At 33.2% G+C, this 14,128-nt stretch overlaps 1 protein-coding gene across 1 annotated transcript; it reads left to right on the forward strand.

The window, feature by feature from the left end:
* The first annotated feature begins 9,122 nt into the window (after positions 1-9,122).
* On the forward strand, positions 9,123-10,232 carry LOC140985309 (uncharacterized). The gene is made up of 4 exons (XM_073453128.1): positions 9,123-9,620; positions 9,713-9,765; positions 9,886-9,966; positions 10,064-10,232. Exons 1-4 carry the CDS (start codon positions 9,123-9,125, stop codon positions 10,206-10,208), a joined length of 777 nt encoding a protein of 258 aa, XP_073309229.1. The 3' UTR covers positions 10,209-10,232.
* Positions 10,233-14,128: the final 3,896 nt, after the last annotated feature.

Raw genomic sequence — 14,128 nt, forward strand, 5'->3', positions numbered from 1 at the left:
GCAATCAACATGGGGTACACTGTCATTTGTAAGTGTAATAATATTTGTGTATGTGTGCGCACGTGTTCATCTAGTGCACATAATGTGCACCTTTAAATAAATTTCTTTGTGATACGATCTTGTACGTGTCAAATAATTTTTGTTTAATCACGTTTTTTTATTTGTGTTCAAATGTAGTGATGTCAGATGACTCAAATATGGCGTTAATGAAGTGTGCCATAGAAGATGGTGCGTTCATGTTCATCCAAAAGCCAGCCACCATGGACGTGTTGAAGTACCTTTGGCAACATGTGCTCCGGGAAAATGCCCGAAAAGCCAAAGAAAGTGCTAAATTTAGAGAAATGATAGGCATCATCCAGAGTTCAAACTTCATCTTAAACGGTGGAGGGAATATTATCCATCCCAATAATATTGAAGCCAACATCAATGTGTATGAACTCGGATCAAGAAACATGGTGTATCGAAAGGGTGGTTTGGAGCATGACACCCGGGATAGGAGCAAGAAGCCGAAGATTTGCACGGAATGGAATCAACAACTTCACGAGAAGTTCGTCGAGGCGGTCAAGGAACTTGGGGAAGGAAGTATGTATTCTCATCTTCTTGCAGGAGATTGGCACATGCACGTTGTTTTTTAATTTGCCATTCATCTCCATACACTAATATTCTTCGAGAGAGATGGGTATCATTCATCTCCATAAGCGTATAAACTTTTAAATTTGTTTATTTTTACTGAGTACGTACTCATTTTATGAGGGAAAATACCCGAAAATGCTAATTAATCTAGCAATAGTTTTAGTAAAAACAGTAGTGCGAAATCAAATCTTTGCGATGGATTTTTTTAGCGACTGTTTTTTTTAAAACCATCGCTATCCATGAGTTTCTCTTGTAGTGCACCATCTCCACTGATCGCCCCAGGGACGTCGTCACCAGTGGATCTGATGGTCCAGATGATAGCATCCATCTTATCACGAATCGTTTTCTTCTGCTTAACATTATTAGCTAACATGGAGTTGAACATGTATTTGATGTTTTGAGTAGGATGTTTTCCAAGAGACATTCTTGAGCTGATGAATGTGCCAGGTTTGAAGAGAATGCAAGTTGCCAGCCATCTTCAGGTTTGATTGCTTTCTTACTCCCATGCTCAAAATATTTTCAGTTTTCAGTTTATTTATTATTTTAATTTTATAAATAATTTATTCAGACAATCAAATTTTCATGGATAGTTTATTTTTAATAATTCATTTATATATTTCAATAATCAAGTTAATTATTTGTCATTAATTTGCTTAAATTTTGCTTCTCGTTCAATTGCTTCACGGCACTCCATTTAAATTTATGCAGAAGTGTCGTCAAGGTTGGAAACCTAATCAAGAAAGCAACCAACATGGTTCAGTATCTTCGAAGAGCGACGATTCGAACGGCCATTCCAAGCCGAAAAGGCATGGATATCATACCCTCGTATAGCCAAGGGTGCTCAACCTAAATTCCTCGTCAGAAATAAAGAAAGAAATGAACAAGCTCCTCCCACAAAAGTCGTAGAAGATTCTATCGGTTCACTTGAACCAAACAACATGACACAGAATAATATTTCAAGCAGCATAGACAACATGAAACAGAACATTGAAAGATCTGCTAATGTTTCAAACAACTTGGTCATGAACGTGAATGAAATTCCCAGCAACAACGTGAATGGAGAAACAGTTGTCGAGTCTAACCATAAGGGCCGGACGATTCCGTTCGACGATTCCGTAGATTTCGCCCTTGATAATTTTGACGGAGTGAATCAGATGGATTATAACTTTGAAGGGTTTGGTCTTGATCAGATTTTTCCCCAGGTTGGTATTAATTTCTACCTAGTCTATTAATTGTGTAATTGATATTAGAATTTAGTTCTAGAATAATATATATAATTTCTTTTTCCCCCAATTTTTTAAGGTTTTCTTAGAAAGTGTCATCATTCTAGAATATTCCAACAAGGATTAAAATTATAAATTAGGATAATACAAGAATCAACTCTAATCACCCGTTTTTAGTTAGATTTAGCCTATTAAATTTTAGTTTTAGCTCAGTTTTGGCTAAAATTTATTATGCTGACAGACTTCTGATGTGCCTGATGAAGAACCTGGAAGCTTTTGGCATTCATTCCTTTCAAACTTTGAAAGTCATGACTAAAGATTAGGACAAGAAGACCATGAATCCTCGGGATCTTTTTATTCAATTCGTGTGTACAAAAAACGAACATGAAAGAATAGATATATGGCATTATAAGTTTTTGATAGTAAATTATACTGTGAATTATTTCAAATTTTTTGGTTTTGTTCTGTGGATTATTCTTGGAAAAATCTAAGATTTTCACGTGCTTGAATCCCATGAAGTCATTTGAGATCTTTCCAAAACAAGAGTGAGTTGAAACCTGAGAGAATTCTATAAAGAAAGAGTGAAGAATTCTATAAAGAAAGAGTGAATTGTGGACGAAATTTTGTGTGTGTGTATACTATCTATACTTACTATATTATAAAATTTAAGGTCATTAGAATAATCACTTTGATATGACTCATCGGACCAAAAATCTTTTCAATTTTACGTCAATAATCTATATAAATAGATGACAAAAACTTGTGTGAGAATGTCTCACAGATTGTATTTGTATGACAGATTTCTTATTTAGTACAACCATGAAAAAATATTACTTTTTATGCTATACGAGTATTACTTTTTGTTGTAAATATGCGTAGGGTTGACCCGTCTCACAGATTAGGATCCGTGAGACGGTCTCACATGAGTTTTATGCACTTATTAGTATTTTTACAATTATGTTATATATAAGCAACAAATAATATTTTTATATTTATTATATTATATACACACAATACTTGTGTCACGTCGCTAGTACATAATAAATAATTAATCAATGAATTTTTTTTACTTAAAAAAATCATAAAATAATATTCAAACTAGAAAACTTTTATGTAATAATTCGTCTTAAAATATCATCATATCTTCTTAACATGGAGAGTTTCCAACCACAAATCTCTGCTATTACTCCAACAGGTGCACTATTACGTGTTCGGCATGTATATAGAACTAAGATCCGAGTACCGAATATGGTAAGATAACCTTTGCAAGAGGTACATGCTTTAAGTAATAATATTGGTTTGTAATATCTTGTAATAGGCGATTTCAGGCTATGGAATGTTCGAGGGAATAACCAAAAGATCAGTCGCATAATACCACTCACTTGTGGTTGATCCGGCTGGCGTCTCCTGCATATCCTATGGGGATCCTTTGTACAAGTTGTTGCTAGAAAGAGATCTCTTGGCTCAATTCAATGCTTGCAGTCCCTACCTACTTAGCCTCTAATTTACACCATCAGGTGGCCTAACGAAGGCGGGAGAATTCATGAGATTAATCTTTCTTTCAAAGATCTAATGTTAATTTCCAACCAAATCATAAAACATCTAGCTAGACTCAAGAAAGAAATGAACTCCAAAAATTTAAACTTACACAATGCATTCACATTTGAAACTGTAAAATTAGAGCGTTAAAGAACAGATTATAAACTTAAGCTGCGCTTATATGTGAAAATGAAGACAGCTAATATGCCACACAAAACCATATATATTTGTGAATTAATGATCGTTATATATGCTACAGAAATACACGGTCCAACGACTGAAATAAATCATAGATAGACCACTGGACCAGAGTTACATCCCAACGATGGAAAACTGACATAAATAATCTCTTAATTATCACACAGAATTACCATAGAAAACCGTCTTAAATACACGAAAGAATTTGGAGAAGATTTGGCGTTTGATGGATCCTCGGACGGGCAATGCAGGGAATGAATCAGTGGCAACATTCTTGGATTTAGTTGGTTTGTCTGAAGAAAGCAACAATGTTGGCACTGTCTTCTTCTTGTTCATAAAATGTTCAGTATCATGCATTTTTTGCCGGTCTTCTGTTGTGCGGTCTTGATAAAGGGAAAAGGGGAATTTAATAAAGAAATAGAGAATTTTAGACAAAGCGTACCTGAAGCTTAATTAATTAGGTCTTTATATATAGTTAAGCTATGGAGAAGAGACCTTGTCAGATGCTACTTTTTTTTCCTTGGAAATTTCCTCGTTAAAAAATGGGGTCTACGGACCAGCTAGTGGCCGAGACGCCGACCAACGGCATTTCATTAATCACGATTTGAATGTTGAAAGTTCAAATCATTTTATCTACAATGTAAGGGTTTTGCGATGGATAGTCAAAATTCATCATGGAATAGGGAATCAATATGACAGAAACTTATCTACTGAATTATTCAAATCTATTTCACCATCCGATCCCCATAATTGGATTGATCATCTTCCTCGATTGCTTCTTCATTTTTATCTGAGAGATATTGGTGAATGAGTTATATGGTCGTCACCCGATAAACAGGAAAATCTTCATGACATTTAAATTCATTTTTCAACGGAAATTTAAAAATAAAAGTAGTATCGTGTATATACAGATATTCATAATTTAATGGATATCGAACTTATGCATTGAAGTACATATTATGAATGTCATGGCTAACTGATATTAATCTCATATATTTTAATCATATAAGTAGTGAGACATAAATCAAGTATAACATAAATAAGATATGTTCAGAATATATATTTATATCATTTGTTCATACACATAAGTGCTTCAAAATAAAGATTTCAATATCATACTTTAAACAAATAATATACATTATTGTCAATGACTAAACTCTATGTTCAGTCCTTCCCAGCTTTCTACAAAAGCTAGTGTTGGGTTGTGGAAATGTTAGTAATCTTTGTGTTTTTAACATATTTATTTAAATTAAAATTTACTGTCACAAGTTGAAAACTAGAACTCGAATTTAGCAAATGGCTAGATAATGGTAAACTACATTATTTCAATAACATCTCATAGCTAATTGATCAAATTGACAAGCGGGTAAAATGACTAAATAGAAAATCGAATTTGCAACAAATCATTTATCAGATCGGTCAGTCTAGTTCGGATGTTATCTAGGTGAAATAGTGGTTTCAAGATCAAGCTGGAAGTCACGGATACAACAAACAACTTGATTTGATCATGTCTGATATTTTGGTCATGTCTCTAAGCTCGATTATCATAATGAAATAATTTAGCATGCGTTAGAGACCACTATAATGATATACAAATCATCTTCTAAAGTCAAAGTCCTAATCAGAGCTTTAGAATATGATAAATCGTGATGAATTTTCTGGTTCTGCACACAGATACCGCTGCTTGCTAGACTTGACCAGTTCTGATATTTTGATGATAAATCTCTCATAAAAATTTGGAATCGAGTGATTATTGATTCTATGGAAAAATAAAAAAGGGTTACAACTTTTATGTTTATCACTCTGCCATAAATCAACGACTCAAGAGATATAATCATTAGACATGATCAGAAAACTTTCAACCATTCTTCGGACTTTTTTCAAGCAGTTCTAGTATTTCGAGCATGTCTCTCTCATATAAAATTTAAATTGAGTGATTTTTTATTCTATGAAAATCTAAGTGAAAGTGATACAACTTTTATGAAGGAGTGAGTGGGGGATTCATCCGTGGATTTCGTGTTTCATAGTGTTTTGGGTCTCAATTTGCTCGTGTTTATTCATTTGCAACCTAACCATTCATAAGCCAAATTTTTATGAAGGGTGTCGTGATTGATCCGAAAACTCTTAGGTTGTATTTAGACTTAAATTTAAAGAATATTTAAAAATTCATGAATTTGAAATGGTGTATAGTCGTTTGTCAATTGAAATCTTTTTAATATGTATGAATATGCATGGGAAGACAAAGGATTTTGAAATATCTCATTAAAATTTTTTGGAGCAAACATGATTAATGAATTTGGTTCGATCGAAGAATTTCCATCAAGAGAGACACTTAATTTAAGAGTATAATTAAATGGATAATAAATGAGAGGTTGATTAGGAGTGACACAAATTCCAGTTGTACACAAGAGGCGGCCAGCTTTGAATACAACATATCACCCACGAGTATCCCTCGGCCTTTTTCCTCATCCAACGACGGAAAATTGCTTTGACCCAAACCAACGGCTAATATCACTCTGATAGAGCTATGCCAACCTCAATATCATGCACCCAATTTCTATTAACATACGAAACGTGCTATTGGTTATGTCTTTTTAAATATTTTATTTATGTATACAGAAAATCGTCCATAAAAATAATATTTTTTTTCATGAAATATGTACAATCAGATATTTATCTCATAAAATTGATTTATAAGACGTTTTCACCATAGTTTTCTTATATAAAAATATATAACTTGTGTATAGAATTAATTATTTACAAGTGATATTATTTATATTTTAGTTTATATAAGATGCTACTCGATTTTATTAATAAAAAAATTTTGATTATATATAAATCTAATATATTATCTATATTATTATATAAAAAATAAGACATCATGGCAACCATCTTGAGAAACACCAAAATATTTAATCTTTTTAAAGTAGGAACAATTTAGTGTTAAATGATTAGTATCATTTGATCAACTTAAAACAATGTGTGTATTAGGGATGTAAACGAGTAGAGCCGAACAGTATCAGATTTGCTCGACTAATTTAAGACGATCTCAAGCTCAATTCGAGATTTTATCATGAGGCTCGAGTTCGGCTCATATTGAAATTACTAATGTCACGAATAGATCGAGATCGATTTGTTAATAGGTCGTTTATCATGTATAATGAGACTGACTCGAGTTCGGCTAGTCAAGAAAGCTCGTTTTCGAGTTCGTCGAGCATTTTAAGCCAAAAATGTGACGAAGATATGAAAATTTAAGGAGATAAACTTCTCATTTAGTCTTTTAATACCATCTTTTACTCATATATCGATGTGAGACCATATAGTTGTCTTCCAATGGTTGAGTTATTGCACACTTACGGCCCAACAAACTAACTGAGCTCAAGCCACATAAATGAGCCGAGCTCGATCTCGCGAACATTTTTATGAGCTTAGGAATCAAATATCCTTAAGCTCGAGCTCGACTCAATAAAATTGTCGAACTCGAACTCGAACTCAAATTTGAATTCGACTCGATAAACTTAACGAATGATCTCGAATAAACTTTTTACGGATTCAAGTTCTTGAATTCGTTTTTATCCCTACATCTTCCACTATAAAAACAATAATAATTGGAGCATTATCCTAATTTACGCTGCTCGCTATCAAGATAGGTGATGACACGTCAAGAAGAGGACCAATCAGGTTGCTCCAAATAACCACGTCAGCTTCCGCTCGACAACCCCATGGCCCCAACATTCCGGTTTAGTAACCCCCCACGTTCTTCTACAGTTTTTCTTTCGGTTGGTTTTATTTGAATCAATAATTTGTCTTCTCCGTTTTTACGATATCGCCCTTGTACTTTTCACTGGCAAAAATGTTATTTTACGCCTTTACCCTCCCTGTAACAGCCGCCATGACCAATATTTGACTTCTGGAGATGCTTAAATATCCAATTTACCCTCCAAAACGACAAAAACCAAGAAAATTAGAAAAATATATTATTTTAACATCGACTTACCTTGAAGATCAAGTATCATATCATCTCATATATGAATATTTGAAAGTTGGGACAAACCACAATTTTAAGCCACGTAACATCAATTTCATTATAAAAATCTAAATGTATAAAACTAAACATCAAACCGATATATTATATTTTTCATATTTTCTACCGTCGAACGCATAAAACTCGACCGAGATGAACTACTATACCGATTTTATCAAGCAAAAAGTTAAATTTTCAAATAACATGTCGTTGTCCTTTTGCTACTATCATCGCAAGCTGAGCACATAAATGGCATAAAAATAAATGACTCAGTATGAAATTGTTGGTTGCTTGTTGATTTCACCATGAACTTATCAAGTTGAGTAAATATCCAAGAGACTAAGTACCTTTGATGCATCTTCTCCAAGCATAGGAACATTCATTCTAAGTAGTAAATTTCGGAATTTGTATATGCAGAGGACAACTATCAATTTTATTTATAAAAAAAAAAGTGTCCAAAAAATTTTAAAATATTCGACACATTTTTTTTATTATAACCTAATTATTTTTATTTGATTGGTTTGCAAATTCAGATTGTGATATCCCATAACATATAGATATTTAAAAATATTTGATAAATACTACATGTATCAACAAGATAATATTTTTTTAAATAGTGCATAATTTAAAAAAGTTTGCTCTGCATGACTTGGTGCAAACTTGCCAATTCTAAAAGGAGTAACCTCCTATAAATTTCCCTACTAAAATGATTGGAATTTAGAGATTGGGGACAGTCGTCGAATCTGATATTATATAGATTATTTTGGTTTTTTTAAGAATTTGTGTTGCTTGTTAAAAATGAAATTATTATTGGATATGGTTGGTTGACTGGTCATTACGGTAATTTCGCTTGCCTCGCTCTTCCCTCTCACGTAGTTTTGTCGAACTACACACGTCACCTTTTATAGAAAACATTATTCAAATTCCACTCATAATTCTACTCTGCGGCACAGTTTTGCGCTTCAATACGATCTCGCCATCATCAATCCAACTTCCTTAAAACAGGTTAATCCTTCTGTTTTATCGTTCTTAACTGCTTCGAATCTTGTTCTGGCTCTGGAATGGGATCAAATTTTTACTGTTTTGATCATTGTTATTCTAGATTTTGCTCAAGTTTCTTGACACCAACTTGTTCAAGATCCATGGGTTTTCCATTCTGATCTTTCTGGAATCTCTTGTTTGAATCTGTGATTGTTAAGTATGGTATTTCTCTAGCATTCGACCCAATGCTCTGTTTGATTTTACGGTGTAAAATCTTGAACTGGCTTTGTTACTACTGGGAAAAAAATCAGTTTTTTATATGTACCTTGTTAACTAATATTCTGGATCCAATGTCAGTAACTCAAGACTTGAAGTTTCTTTCTTGGGTTTTCTTATATATATCTTTCAGATTTGCCGACTTCATTTACTTGTTGCTTTAATTCAGTTGAAAATGGGGTGATTTTTTATTTTGGGTCATTGATTATTGTACTTTTGCGGATCTGTCTAGGATACTTTATTCTGGGATGGAATCGAATAATGGAGCTCAACTTGATGACGAAAAGAAACTCAACACAGAGAAAATTAATGGGGAAGGGTCAACTTTGGTTGAGACAGAAAATATCAGCCACAGAGAACCAGTTTCTGGTGGAAAAGAAGTGTACAAAGATTTGATAAACGAAAAGAAGGGTGTCGATTCTTCTGGTCCAGAAGCCAAATTGTCTGAATTTGTATCAAAAAGTAGAGCATCAACTCAAAGTAAACGAGATTCCAATGGTAATGGTCCAAAGAACAAATCATCCAAGAATCAATCTACTGGCTCGAAAGGATCGGTTGTGCTTGGCCGTAATACCAAGCCTAGTTTGAGCCAGAGCCTCTCGTTTCCAGCCAAAGGCCGCCACTCCGATGTTATGAAAAGAAGCATTGACACGCATCCAGTGAAGTCGCAGAAAAATGGTGCAAAACCAGAGCATTTTGAGGGCGTAACAAGTTCAGGGAACGCACCAAGGATTCGTCAATCTTGGGTAAACCTTAATTTCTGCATGTTGTCCCGTCATTTTTCTTGCATTCTCAGTATATTTTCTGACAATTGAGCAATTGTATGTGGCTGACTCAGCCAGTGAAACATGAAAATGCGAATGGAAATGCGGCCAATCCGGGTTCTGCTGGGTATGTGGGAGTGGCCTTTCTTTATATTTCATTGGTTTTTGTCACTTTAGAAGCTCGTCATTTAATGGAATGCTTCTTCGAATGATGCTCTGACTGTTGATTTTTTGTTTATATTCGAAGATTGGTTGAAAAGAATTCAGACCATATCAACAATGCGTTGCCTGTTAAGGAGGAGGAGGATACTGGTTCCATTACTTCATCGTAGTGTTTCAGATTAGACACCATTATCTTCCTTTTTCTTGTCTTAAATTTTTTCCCATAGAACAGTAACGTCGATTAATTTGCATGATTTGAACAGAAATGCTACTCCTCAACATAAGAATAATGTCTCAGCATTCCCATTTAGATTGGAAGAGCGTGCTGAAAAGCGAAAAGAGGTCAACCATGTGCCATACATATCTCCGTATTTTTTTTCAAAAAATATTGAACCTTCCGATGAATAACATGCTATTGATCATCAGTTTTATTCGAAGNGTATTACTTTTTATGCTATACGAGTATTACTTTTTGTTGTAAATATGCGTAGGGTTGACCCGTCTCACAGATTAGGATCCGTGAGACGGTCTCACATGAGTTTTATGCACTTATTAGTATTTTTACAATTATGTTATATATAAGCAACAAATAATATTTTTATATTTATTATATTATATACACACAATACTTGTGTCACGTCGCTAGTACATAATAAATAATTAATCAATGAATTTTTTTTACTTAAAAAAATCATAAAATAATATTCAAACTAGAAAACTTTTATGTAATAATTCGTCTTAAAATATCATCATATCTTCTTAACATGGAGAGTTTCCAACCACAAATCTCTGCTATTACTCCAACAGGTGCACTATTACGTGTTCGGCATGTATATAGAACTAAGATCCGAGTACCGAATATGGTAAGATAACCTTTGCAAGAGGTACATGCTTTAAGTAATAACATTGGTTTGTAATATCTTGTAATAGGCGATTTCAGGCTATGGAATGTTCGAGGGAATAACCAAAAGATCAGTCGCATAATACCACTCACTTGTGGTTGATCCGGCTGGCGTCTCCTGCATATCCTATGGGGATCCTTTGTACAAGTTGTTGCTAGAAAGAGATCTCTTGGCTCAATTCAATGCTTGCAGTCCCTACCTACTTAGCCTCTAATTTACACCATCAGGTGGCCTAACGAAGGCGGGAGAATTCATGAGATTAATCTTTCTTTCAAAGATCTAATGTTAATTTCCAACCAAATCATAAAACATCTAGCTAGACTCAAGAAAGAAATGAACTCCAAAAATTTAAACTTACACAATGCATTCACATTTGAAACTGTAAAATTAGAGCGTTAAAGAACAGATTATAAACTTAAGCTGCGCTTATATGTGAAAATGAAGACAGCTAATATGCCACACAAAACCATATATATTTGTGAATTAATGATCGTTATATATGCTACAGAAATACACGGTCCAACGACTGAAATAAATCATAGATAGACCACTGGACCAGAGTTACATCCCAACGATGGAAAACTGACATAAATAATCTCTTAATTATCACACAGAATTACCATAGAAAACCGTCTTAAATACACGAAAGAATTTGGAGAAGATTCGGCGTTTGATGGATCCTCGGACGGGCAATGCAGGGAATGAATCAGTGGCAACATTCTTGGATTTAGTTGGTTTGTCTGAAGAAAGCAACAATGTTGGCACTGTCTTCTTCTTGTTCATAAAATGTTCAGTATCATGCATTTTTTGCCGGTCTTCTGTTGTGCGGTCTTGATAAAGGGAAAAGGGGAATTTAATAAAGAAATAGAGAATTTTAGACAAAGCGTACCTGAAGCTTAATTAATTAGGTCTTTATATATAGTTAAGCTATGGAGAAGAGACCTTGTCAGATGCTACTTTTTTTTCCTTGGAAATTTCCTCGTTAAAAAATGGGGTCTACGGACCAGCTAGTGGCCGAGACGCCGACCAACGGCATTTCATTAATCACGATTTGAATGTTGAAAGTTCAAATCATTTTATCTACAATGTAAGGGTTTTGCGATGGATAGTCAAAATTCATCATGGAATAGGGAATCAATATGACAGAAACTTATCTACTGAATTATTCAAATCTATTTCACCATCCGATCCCCATAATTGGATTGATCATCTTCCTCGATTGCTTCTTCATTTTTATCTGAGAGATATTGGTGAATGAGTTATATGGTCGTCACCCGATAAACAGGAAAATCTTCATGACATTTAAATTCATTTTTCAACGGAAATTTAAAAATAAAAGTAGTATCGTGTATATACAGATATTCATAATTTAATGGATATCGAACTTATGCATTGAAGTACATATTATGAATGTCATGGCTAACTGATATTAATCTCATATATTTTAATCATATAAGTAGTGAGACATAAATCAAGTATAACATAAATAAGATATGTTCAGAATATATATTTATATCATTTGTTCATACACATAAGTGCTTCAAAATAAAGATTTCAATATCATACTTTAAACAAATAATATACATTATTGTCAATGACTAAACTCTATGTTCAGTCCTTCCCAGCTTTCTACAAAAGCTAGTGTTGGGTTGTGGAAATGTTAGTAATCTTTGTGTTTTTAACATATTTATTTAAATTAAAATTTACTGTCACAAGTTGAAAACTAGAACTCGAATTTAGCAAATGGCTAGATAATGGTAAACTACATTATTTCAATAACATCTCATAGCTAATTGATCAAATTGACAAGCGGGTAAAATGACTAAATAGAAAATCGAATTTGCAACAAATCATTTATCAGATCGGTCAGTCTAGTTCGGATGTTATCTAGGTGAAATAGTGGTTTCAAGATCAAGTTGGAAGTCACGGATACAACAAACAACTTGATTTGATCATGTCTGATATTTTGGTCATGTCTCTAAGCTCGATTATCATAATGAAATAATTTAGCATGCGTTAGAGACCACTATAATGATATACAAATCATCTTCTAAAGTCAAAGTCCTAATCAGAGCTTTAGAATATGATAAATCGTGATGAATTTTCTGGTTCTGCACACAGATACCGCTGCTTGCTAGACTTGACCAGTTCTGATATTTTGATGATAAATCTCTCATAAAAATTTGGAATCGAGTGATTATTGATTCTATGGAAAAATAAAAAAGGGTTACAACTTTTATGTTTATCACTCTGCCATAAATCAACGACTCAAGAGATATAATCATTAGACATGATCAGAAAACTTTCAACCATTCTTCGGACTTTTTTCAAGCAGTTCTAGTATTTCGAGCATGTCTCTCTCATATAAAATTTAAATTGAGTGATTTTTTATTCTATGAAAATCTAAGTGAAAGTGATACAACTTTTATGAAGGAGTGAGTGGGGGATTCATCCGTGGATTTCGTGTTTCATAGTGTTTTGGGTCTCAATTTGCTCGTGTTTATTCATTTGCAACCTAACCATTCATAAGCCAAATTTTTATGAAGGATGTCGTGATTGATCCGAAAACTCTTAGGTTGTATTTAGACTTAAATTTAAAGAATATTTAAAAATTCATGAATTTGAAATGGTGTATAGTCGTTTGTCAATTGAAATCTTTTTAATATGTATGAATATGCATGGGAAGACAAAGGATTTTGAAATATCTCATTAAAATTTTTTGGAGCAAACATGATTAATGAATTTGGTTCGATCGAAGAATTTCCATCAAGAGAGACACTTAATTTAAGAGTATAATTAAATGGATAATAAATGAGAGGTTGATTAGGAGTGACACAAATTCCAGTTGTACACAAGAGGCGGCCAGCTTTGAATACAACATATCACCCACGAGTATCCCTCGGCCTTTTTCCTCATCCAACGACGGAAAATTGCTTTGACCCAAACCAACGGCTAATATCACTCTGATAGAGCTATGCCAACCTCAATATCATGCACCCAATTTCTATTAACATACGAAACGTGCTATTGGTTATGTCTTTTTAAATATTTTATTTATGTATACAGAAAATCGTCCATAAAAATAATATTTTTTTTCATGAAATATGTACAATCAGATATTTATCTCATAAAATTGATTTATAAGACGTTTTCACCATAGTTTTCTTATATAAAAATATATAACTTGTGTATAGAATTAATTATTTACAAGTGATATTATTTATATTTTAGTTTATATAAGATGCTACTCGATTTTATTAATAAAAAAATTTTGATTATATATAAATCTAATATATTATCTATATTATTATATAAAAAATAAGACATCATGGCAACCATCGTGAGAAACACCAAAATATTTAATCTTTTTAAAGTAGGAACAATTTAGTGTTAAATGATTAGTATCATTTGATCAACTTAAAACAA

Source organism: Primulina huaijiensis, chromosome 1, assembly GCF_012295235.1.
Source record: "Primulina huaijiensis isolate GDHJ02 chromosome 1, ASM1229523v2, whole genome shotgun sequence".
Classification (NCBI taxonomy): domain Eukaryota; kingdom Viridiplantae; phylum Streptophyta; class Magnoliopsida; order Lamiales; family Gesneriaceae; genus Primulina; species Primulina huaijiensis.